Below are 10,472 nucleotides of genomic sequence, written 5' to 3'. Positions count from 1 at the left end.
CACGTTATAGTCGATTTGTAACCAATTCGGTTCAATTCCTGTCCGAATTGATGGAACCGGGAATTCAAAAATTGGAATCGGGTCAAATTGATCCCAAAAATCTCAGAATCAGTTTCTTATATCTGAAGACCTGGTAATCCAGTCCCCAAAACCCTAAAATTGAGTGGGTACTAGGGGTGCAAGTTTGGTCCTGATTGCCTAAACCTGCCCTGATCTCGAACAAGTACCGACCTAAAAATTTTGGCCCTGAGGGCCAACCTGACCATGAAGTTTCTGACCTTGAGTCAGAGTGGGTGAGGGTTGATGTCTTTGGTCCACCCATCCCGCCTTGAGCATAGCCCTAATTTTTTTACCTTGAGTTTTGGCCTGACCTGACCCTGGTTTTTGCACCTGATGTTGACATTGATGTTAACCTGATATCAACCTAATTTTAGATATTGTTTGACAATGAGTCATTAACACCTCAAAACCCTTAATATATATTCTCACTGATCTCCTTTCTTTTTTTACCAAAAAAAAATAGGGTATATCTAGTCCTTGATGGCAAACCTAGGTCAGGGTTAGGGTTAATTAGGGTCATTCCGGCTCTTGATGGAAATCTAGGGTCAGGGTCAATCAAGAGCATCCCAACCCGACCTTAAAAAATCAGGGTCAATCAAGGTGGGTAAGGGTTGGGCTTGGATTAAAGTTTTGTGACTTTGAATTAGGGTTAGGATGGGTTAGAGCCCAGTTAAAAGAACCTGACTCAGGGTTAGGACTAAGGTTTTAAGAAACACAGCCCAACCAGGCTCTATTGCACCCCCAATGGCCACTGTGCCTGGATTCTGCAATCAAGATGAACCGATCCGATTCCGATTTTTGAAACAGTGGAAAGATATAGATCTCTCTAGTGCTTTTAGAGTTCTAGATTGTTTTGTCAAAAGGTATTGGGTCCCACATCATCCTCCAATTCCCTACCGTACTACTTTTAATACATTTGGCTTTCTACATTACTTTTCTGAGACACCCCAGTGGTTCACAGACTCCACACATCATCACCCACAAAAATTCTCAATTTCGATTCACAGTAGTCAGTGGAAATCCTTTCCAGACTATCCATTACCATGAAGTCCTCCCAGAAGTCTCGATTCTTCTCCTCTTCCAATTCCTCATATACCAGTGTCACCTACACGATCATCAACAATGAGGATGACCAAAATGCCCCTCCGTCACCGGTCAAAACCGTCGAGATTCCCATCGAGATCCCCGTTCCGATCGATGTCCATCGCCCGACCTCTCCCCGACCACCGGAATCTGCAGCCGCCGTGAAGATACAATCGGCCTACCGAGCACACATAGTCCGGACACTGATTAAGAGGATCAGAGCCGTCAATTCGGAGGCGGACAGGTTGCAGAAGCTCATCCAACGGCAGGACATCGTTGATGCCATCCGGAGCGATGAGCGGGAGAAGGTGCGGATGAACGAGGCACTCATGGCTTTGCTACTGCGGCTTGATTCGGTTCCGGGGATAAATACGACGGTGCGTGAGCTGCGGAGAGCGGCGAGCCGTCGGGTTGTGGGGTTGCAGGAGATCTTGGATGCAGTGGCGGAAGCTAGAGTCCCCGATGGTGATGGGTTCCTCACCAACTGGGAGCAGATGATTGCAGATATGGAAGAAGATGTGTGTCGGAGGAGGGGAGGGGAGGAAATGGAGAGATTTTGCGCGGAGAAGTTAGGATTCAGGTGCTTTGAAAGGTTTCTTCGTGGGGTTTAATTATGTCTTCCCTCTGTTGGCCCTGGATCTTTCAACTTCCAAGGTTTAGGGCGTGGCCGGACGGGACTCCCCGATTCTCGTTGCAGATATCAGAAGGCGTTTTCTCGTGGAAGAAGAAATACTGTACAAATCTACAATATCCTCTCTCCCGTAATGCTGTTACCATCTACAAATACGAAATTACGAGTCCTCTCAAATGAGGACTCCCTCTCTCTCTCTCTCTCTTCTTGGCTGTAGGTTGTAGTTGAGGTTGTAAATTGTAAAATATTGAGAGTTTATAAATCCTAAATTTTATAAGTGCATTGATCTTCTTGTTATTGCAGATTATCGCCTCCTTGGTACAGACGAAGAACTAAACCGAAGTTCAAATTAGGAGTTCAAAGTTGCTTGCCTTTGATTTTTGGCTAAGTTTTTGTTATATTGTGGTTGATGCGGGCTCCCATTGGTTCGGGGTCTCTTTTCTTGATGATTTGGATTAGTTGGGGATTGGTGCGTGTCCATCCTTGTATAGGCTGAGGGGGCTGATTTCATTATGGTAAGTCAGGATCCTAATGGTTAAACCATGGTTGTCTTTAGGCTATGTTTGATTTTAAGGGGACTTAAAGAGAATGGAGCTGAAATTTTTATACTTAGAAAAAAGTATATATAATTATTACTCATGTGAATTTAACATTAACTTCAAATCATTCCATATTTGGTTATAGAATTTGAATGTTACTTTACTTTGCATCCAAAACTTTTGTTATATTTCTATATAAAAAAAAAAAACTTTTTACTTTAATGTGTAAAATAAAAATTACATGTAAAATGTATCATTACTAAATATAGTAAAAAAAATTAAATAATTTATACAATCATATGGGATAATGATTATAAATATTTCTTTTTAAAGTATACAAATTTTATTTGACTTCCATTTAAATTCTCATTGCAACCAAACAGAGCCTTAGGTTAAGTAAATATGGTTCTAATAATCATCTAATAGCAGTTTAGTTTGCTAGCTCAGATTAGGTTTAGAGACGGTTATGAATGTTACTATCTTCAGAGTGGGTGATCATATTTAGGTGACACATGGACAATGGATATGGGGTTTTCTATGCTTGGCTTATGAAGGAGTTACCATGCTTGGTCGATCCGTAAGAGGGGGGTCATTAATGGTGAATGGGGGTAGGTAGGTCGTCTGATCGCCCTAGGATTAGGTCATTAGGTCGTTTGATCATCCTGGGGTCATTTGTCTGATCATCTGATCGTCTTGAAGTCAGTTTGGATTTTTTGATCATCCTAATGTTAGGTCTGATCGTCTAGTCGCCTTCCCATTCACAATGTTCCAGCCATGTGTCCATTCTGTACTGGTTAGCCATGGTATGGTATAACACTTCTCATGTTTAGAGTTCAGACTTCAGATACAAGTAGGGTTTTCAAGAATCGTTGTTTCAGATTGGAATTTGTAGTTGCTGTATCTGATTTCTGACTATTCAATAGGGCCGATTCTTAGAGGAAAAAGGGCAAACACTAATCATTGAGGCCACGTTTGTTTAGAAGGGTTCTTAGGGTGGGATAGTTGTTAGGTTGAGGCCCACATGTGGATAACGTAAAGATTAAAATTCCTCTGCAATTCTCATCCATTCAATTCTGTGTAAGACCCCTTGCAGAGGTCGACACGTGGACATTCTAGATTGAATGGCTCAGATTAACCCTTAAGTGAAACAACCCAAAATCGTGGTTCTCCAGCTTAAATCAAACCGAGTCGGTTCAGGTTTCTTCTTTCACTCACTTTCTCTCTCTTCTCCTTCATGGTTTTCTATAATTTGCTTGGAATTTGTTATGATCCCATATTAGCTTATGGGGGTTGATCCTACATCAATTTCCTATGGGAATTGATGTGGGTTGATATGATCTTGGGTCCCCTCACCTTGTAAGCCAGTTTATGGGGTTGAGTTCTTCCAGGATTGTAACTTTGGTATCAGAGCAGCCGATCCTTAGCCTATCTGCAACGGATGATTGACCAAACCCTTCCTTTAGCTGAGTATCTTTCCAAACCCTTCCTTCAACTGAGTATCTTTCTCCATTCAGTGAACTCAAGTAATCCTCTCATGGCCCAGAAATCCCTTGGCCTATTTTCTTTTTCTTAAGATGAGTTTGCAGGGACGTTGGGCAAGACTTTGTTAAAAATCTAAGGGAAAGTTCGTTGCTAGCTCTCACAATCACACCTTCTTGCAATAGCCACCTCTTGCAACATCATGGAACTGTCCTCTCTGCACCCCTTGCAGCCACAATTTCTATCTCTCAGAGCTTATCCTGAATTGGGCCAACTTCCAAATCAACTCTAACTTGGTCATTCCTCACTCTATCTCTCTGAGTTTTGCCACACATCCATCTCAACATCCTCATCTCTACCCCACTCAATTTATTTATGTTATGTTTCTTGATTGCCCAACATTCTACATCGAACATCATAGCTGGTCAGATGGATTGAGCTAAAAGGGCTAGGGACAGACAAAAAATGACCATATATGAGTTCGTTAGAAGAGACATGGAAAATATAGGTCTTTACCCTAGTATGGCTTCTAACAGAGCTGCCTAGAGGGCAAAGATTTGAGTTGCCGATTGTTTGTAAGTGGGATGTCTTAGAGTGTTTTGTTTTTGTTTTTTTTTTTTTGTTTTTTGTTTTTTGTTTTTTATTATTTTTTTATTTTTTCACACGGATACATATAGTTGACCCCATTTAGTTGGGATAAAGTTGAGCTGTGTTGTGTTGATGAGTTTGTAAGGATGTTATTCTTTCATCACAATAAGGGCAGACGTTGTACATAGTTATTGTGGCTACGGGGGAGGGGGCGGGGCCGCAAGGGGGGGGGGTAGAGAAGACTGTTCCATGGTGTTGTAAGTGGCGGCCATTGCAAGAGCTCGCAACATCCTCAACGAACTTTCCCTTGGATTTTTAGCGAAGTCTTGCCAATTTGATGAGACTTTACAAGGAGGTGGGGTGAGAGAAATCATTAGCCATGGTGGCTGATAGGGGAAAACTCTTTTTTTTTTTTTTTTTTTTTTTCTCTGTTGTCTTATCCAAAATGCCTTCCCGGACTATCAAATGACTCTAAATCCCATGGGATGGAGTCGTTCAAATCTCACCCCCATCAAAATCTCTCTAAACAAGGAGGGCCTGAAATATTCCTCAGATTAAGTAGATTCATCTTTTTCAGACCATTCTGATGGTCCCATCCATATCAGAATTGCACTGAGTCACCGACTGTCCCCATATCCGATTCCGCTTTTTAAACACTAGATAAAAGATTCTTGTACCTCATCATGTCTCTTTTGGGTAGCATATCTCATCATGTTTCAGTAACTTATATGAGTTGTATCTATAAAGGTCTGTACCCAAAATATATATATATATATCAATAAAGGTCCACACAGCCGAAAGTAAGCACCTGAGGATTTTGTTTTTTGGGTTTCCAGAACTTATAAGGCTCCTGAGCTGCTGAGTAAGCAATGGTCATTCACGAGAACTTAAAAAAAAAAGATTCTTTGGGTTTCCAAGGAAGATATAGTAGTCTCTCTCATAATTAACTTCGCTGTCCTTCAATGTATGATATCTTTTTATAAATATTTTTAAGTGTAAACTATGCTATTTGGTTAAAAAGATTTTTTTTTCAAACTTCAAATGTGACTTTTATGCTTAGTAAATGAATATAAAATTTTAAAAAAAATTGAATTTGAAGGGAGAGATGAAAGCAATGGACAACTGATATATCACACGGTTCCTTGTTATCACACACACACCAAAAGAAAAAAAAAAAAAAGAACTACACAATAATTGAATGTAATGACATCTCACTTCAAACTAATGAACAAGAACTATTAGATGTCTAACAATTTGTATACAGAAAGCCACATAGTCTGAGAAATATGAGAATATCAGGAGGAGAGACTATGTGATAGTGATATTTTCATAATTTTTTTCATTTTTTTTTTTACAGATGAGTTCGTTGTAATTTTGAAACAATTTGAAGTAGTAATTGAGTCGGCACTCGGCAACCCAAGCCCCCAACTCTCTCTCTCTCTGTGAGACCACATCCTCTACAACGAGCAGTGAGGTGTGGAGAGCATCAGATAGTTGAGAACATTTGGGCATGTGCCCCAAGGGACTCTCAGCCACCCGATGCTCATTGCACTGGTGCAGTGGCCGCAGATGATTTTCACAAGTGTGTTCACCTTTGGTGGGGAATGGATTGGGGCATGGCTTTAAAACTGAAATCAGTACCAACAGTAACCGATCCCAATTAAACACGATCATATGCATGCTGAGTCGACCAAGTTAGCTCGACTCAAGGCGAATTCATCGATTCTAATAGAATTCAACTGGTTATTGACAGATTCTAGGATGAGTCCTCCCCAAATTGATGGAGACCGATCTTGTTCTAGGTTTTGAATTCCAAAGCCTTGGTGGGTTGGGGGGGGTGTTATGTATAGCTGATTTGTTGATGTCCTAAATTTAGCATTGTTACTCGATATGACGAGCGTATAGCATGGCTTGAGGAAGTGGATGAGAATCGATTGATCCCTATTTTGTAGAAACGCAACCCTAAAACGATGCAGAAGATAATGGAAAAAACAAGAACAAGCAATGCACACAGATTTACGAGGTTCAGCAAGTTTGCCTACATCCCCAGTGAGATGAGATCCTGCATCACTGTTAATGGAGAATATGGTTACAGTGCTCGTCCTTCACACCTCTCAGTATTGCTTGTATTACAGAGAAAGAAACATTCGCTACAAATATATAACGAAAAACCCTAATCCGAAAAGTACACAATTGCCCTCAAATAAAAAATTCAAGCCAGGGGCTGCACCCCCTACATCCCATGCTATGTAGGGGGCTTCTTGCCCCCCCTTTGCAACCCCCACGGCCCGCTAACCAGCAAGCAAGACTGCCGTCCTACCTGTCGAGGCACTGCATCAGTATGTGTAGGTTTAAGCCATCATCCTTTTTTTTTTTTGTTAACCAAGGTGTCCTGGTCAGCTTACGTGCACCTCGACTTCTAAGTAACCCACGGGTGGATACAGGATAAATAAGAAAAACATACACACTCACACAATGCATACGATAGGGTTCAATCCCACGACCTTCTCCCTTGAGTGCCGACTCCATAAGCTGAAGCTACCACCACTAGGTTATCCTAAAATCTTAAAACAACCCCTTATTAAACGAAATAATTCGAAATGATTGGGTCTTTGTAACACCTACACAGTATAATTTATAGTAAAGGTTAAGGAAGCATGCAACTGAAGATGCTCCCAACGTTTGAATATGTGGTACACAATATAGCGCACATCAGATGGTCTGCACACCCATTCAAAGGCCATGCTGATGGAAAATTCGATCCTTTTATTTACACTTTATAACCAAAGTTTATTGCTTATTAGGTCCATCATTTATTTTTCTTAATGCTACTTGCACTTTATAGAAGAACAAAAAAAATTCTTAATGCTTGACAAGTTTGACAATGTTTTGGGACCATAAAACAAAAGTTGGTATCAACGGCTATGACAAGTCGACATGAATTGAAATCTAATTAAGTCAATCACTGGCTTCCTTTGAGCCTAAGGAATAGGAAGCCATCTCATGGTCCAACCGTAGGATAACTCTCTATTGATAACTCTCTATTACTGGTTCCATGGAGAGAAATTTTACCTACCCCAAACCCACCATAAGAAGTCCACTCTGGACTTTTGAGATTTTGTGTTTTTTTTCGGAACAACGACTTTGGAGATGGTAAAGGAGTATCTGCGGCGCCTCTCACATTGAACAAGCGGCCACTCAAGGTTAAGAATACAATTTAATAACAGTTATTAATAGTAAATTTTTTTTTTTTTGGATAGAATAGTAATACCCCCTTGCAGTACCTTATACATTTTTTTTTTTTTTTTTACCAAGGACCCACCAGGGGTCACAACGCCTCTACAAGGAGGTAAAGAGAAGACTCACAAGGGAACGCCACACTTCTTGAAAAGTATATAAGAGCATGTTAGCACCTTAGAAAATAAAATGCACTTCAAGAGTGTTGATCCACTGACCAACACTTGAACATACTTTCAATTGAACAGGTGTGCAATCTAGGTTGAACTACAATTAACCATGTACATAATCTTCATATCCAACTCAGCATCAAGTATGAAAGTCACTGTAGATAATTCATCCATATTCTATACGAAAACCTTAATGACTCCTAATTGATGTGAAAAATAATTTTTTGGAAGAAAGAATGCTACCCACTAGTGTGTGTCTACACCTAGACACAATGGGTGCAAGAATACATTGCTAAAGATGTTCATACTCACCGTTCCATGGCCCGTGTGATGACATGTACTTCTCTGTGGGGGTAGCGTTCTATTACCCTATTTTTTTGTGATTAAAAAAAGAATAGAACTTTAAGGCTGAAAGAAAGTTACTTGCTTGTGTGACCATTGTGTCAGCATCTAGGTATGAATGTGTATGCATAGACATCCAATCAGAGGGGGAGGTCATCTTTTCATGACATCCTGTGTGCCTGTGTCTGATTCTTTTCTCTAAAATTATTCATTGTTCATAATCCAACCCAGTTAGATGCATCCAAAATTTATTGCCATATGAGATAGTATGGGCTATTTATTGAACAAACCCGGCCAAAAAAAAAAAAAAAAGAATTACAATGAATCAGAATTTCAAATCATTTAAATCGAAATCGACAAATCATTAATATATTTTTAGGGAGAGGGATAAGTATGCCGTCGATATCAAGTATGTTAGCAGATAGCACCAATAAGAACACATGATAGAGTATCATTTAGGAAGGATATAAGCGTCATTTAAAAAAAGGGAAGAGAGAGATAGACACAATGGATGCTAGTATACATGATATCAATGGCATACCCAACATTTTTCCATATTTTAGTAGTAAATTTTTTTTTTTTTTTCAGATGGAAAAGAACACTACCTATGCCTTAGACAAATAGGACTGAAAATGACAACCTCACCCTTGTGAAATACAAAAAATCATCCCCTATTGATGCCTTTTCGCGTGCTCCCATCGATGCTTAGTGTGCATGGTCACTCCTTACGACTGAAATCCTCAGCCAATTTTTTTTTTTTTTTTTAAATTTGTTATTCTCTTTCCTTGGCATCCAAGCATTAGCCACAAGTGCTTTGCGTATCGCTCACATTTTCCCCCAAGGCTATAAATAGAGGATCCATCTCCTGATTGAAGAGAAAAAGGGGAGGTAAGAGAGAATCGGACTGTGGTTCGCTGAGTTAGGGTTTGCAGAAGAAGGAACAGGAAGAAGAAGAAACAGCAGTAGCGAGACAGCTATGCCGAAGAACAAGGGTAAGGGAGGTAAAAACAGGAAGAGAGGTAAGAACGAAGCCGACGACGAGAAGCGTGAACTGGTTTTCAAGGAAGATGGGCAAGAATACGCCCAGGTTCTTCGCATGCTCGGTAACGGCCGGTGCGAAGCTACGTGCATCGATGGAACCAAACGTCTCTGCCACATACGAGGAAAGATGCACAAGAAGGTCTGGATCGCTGCTGGTGATATAATTCTCGTGGGGCTTCGTGATTATCAAGACGACAAGGCCGATGTGATCCTTAAATATATGCCTGATGAAGCTAGGTTATTGAAGGCTTACGGTGAGCTTCCAGAGAATACTCGTCTCAACGAGGGTATCGCTGCTGGAATAGATGAGGACGATGATGGAGCCGGTGATGGTTATATTGATTTTGAGGACGAGGACATCGATAAAATTTAGGTTTTGCGATTCTCTTCTTCAGCTTTTTTTTTCCACCTCCTCTGGAATATGCTTAATATGAAATTTTATAAAGATGAGTCGTGCGGGATTTGTGTTCTGTACCTAAATTTGAGGGTTCTTCCCCACCTTGTTAAATTAGGGTTTCACTGGATGCAACTGGATGGAATGAAATAACAGTAAACCTCTCAGTTTGCATACTTTATTTGTGGTTCTCTGCTTGCCAATCAATTCCATTCTACGTATTTTTCTTTAATATTCCCATTTTTTATATACAATTAGCTTGAAAAGTGATAGTATTTTTTCCCCTGATCGTCTGGTTGAATTGATGTTGGAGATTGGTGGTACTGTAGTTTGGCTAGTTTCTGTGGTTTATGAAAGTTTGCTCTATTCAAATGCCAAAAACAGTTCTTGATTATCGAGATTTCTGCTTGAATTGTGATGGAGATAGGCTGGTGTATGGCTTCTGGAATTGAAATTTTCCTCATCGAGGGACTGAAAACAGTATTATTATTTCAAATCGACTTCTGGTTGAAATTTTGATGGAGATAGGTTTAATCTTGGAATTAGGCTAGTTCTTGGTGGGGGTTGTGATTTCCTCTTATATTCATGGGACAAATTTATGTTTTGTTTGTCTCAGTTAATTTTCACTGTTCTGTGGGTGGATGGAGAATTTGATAGAATTTGACAATACGAACATAGATCTGGAGTCTACTCGTAAAGGGTGTTCATGGGGCTGTTAAATAATAATTCTTCTGGGTATTCTTCATTGTTTTCAATTCGTTATTTGATTGTTTGTATTACACCATATTTTGTGCAAGTGTATTCCTCCTGAAGGATGTACATATACACGAGCAGTCACTGAGCAATCTAGGGCCAGTGTTTCATATAATTTTGAGAATTGAAGATGTTCAGAAAGCCATGGTTATGTT

The 10,472-nt window shown here is 40.1% G+C and overlaps 2 protein-coding genes across 2 annotated transcripts; both read left to right on the top strand.

Annotated features, from left to right (window-relative positions):
- Positions 1-849: 849 nt before the first annotated feature.
- On the top strand, positions 850-2,051 carry LOC122060000 (BAG family molecular chaperone regulator 5, mitochondrial). The gene has a single exon (XM_042623121.1). It carries the CDS (start codon positions 1,104-1,106, stop codon positions 1,752-1,754), a length of 651 nt encoding a protein of 216 aa, XP_042479055.1. The 5' UTR covers positions 850-1,103; the 3' UTR covers positions 1,755-2,051.
- Positions 2,052-8,987: 6,936 nt separating this feature from the next.
- Positions 8,988-9,796, top strand: LOC122059195 (eukaryotic translation initiation factor 1A). The gene has a single exon (XM_042621879.1). It carries the CDS (start codon positions 9,106-9,108, stop codon positions 9,541-9,543), a length of 438 nt encoding a protein of 145 aa, XP_042477813.1. The 5' UTR covers positions 8,988-9,105; the 3' UTR covers positions 9,544-9,796.
- Positions 9,797-10,472: the final 676 nt, after the last annotated feature.

The sequence above is a fragment of the Macadamia integrifolia genome, chromosome 13 (genome assembly GCF_013358625.1).
Source record: "Macadamia integrifolia cultivar HAES 741 chromosome 13, SCU_Mint_v3, whole genome shotgun sequence".
In the NCBI taxonomy this organism is placed as follows: domain Eukaryota; kingdom Viridiplantae; phylum Streptophyta; class Magnoliopsida; order Proteales; family Proteaceae; genus Macadamia; species Macadamia integrifolia.
Note: the sequence above shows the minus strand (reverse complement) of the source record. Positions and strands in the feature narration are given on the sequence as shown.

Excerpts from the sequence above, each read along its gene's own strand:
- LOC122060000 (XM_042623121.1), top strand. The coding sequence starts at position 1,104 with ATGAAGTCCTCCCAGAAGTCTCGATTCTTCTCCTCTTCCAATTCCTCA.
- LOC122059195 (XM_042621879.1), top strand. The coding sequence starts at position 9,106 with ATGCCGAAGAACAAGGGTAAGGGAGGTAAAAACAGGAAGAGAGGTAAG.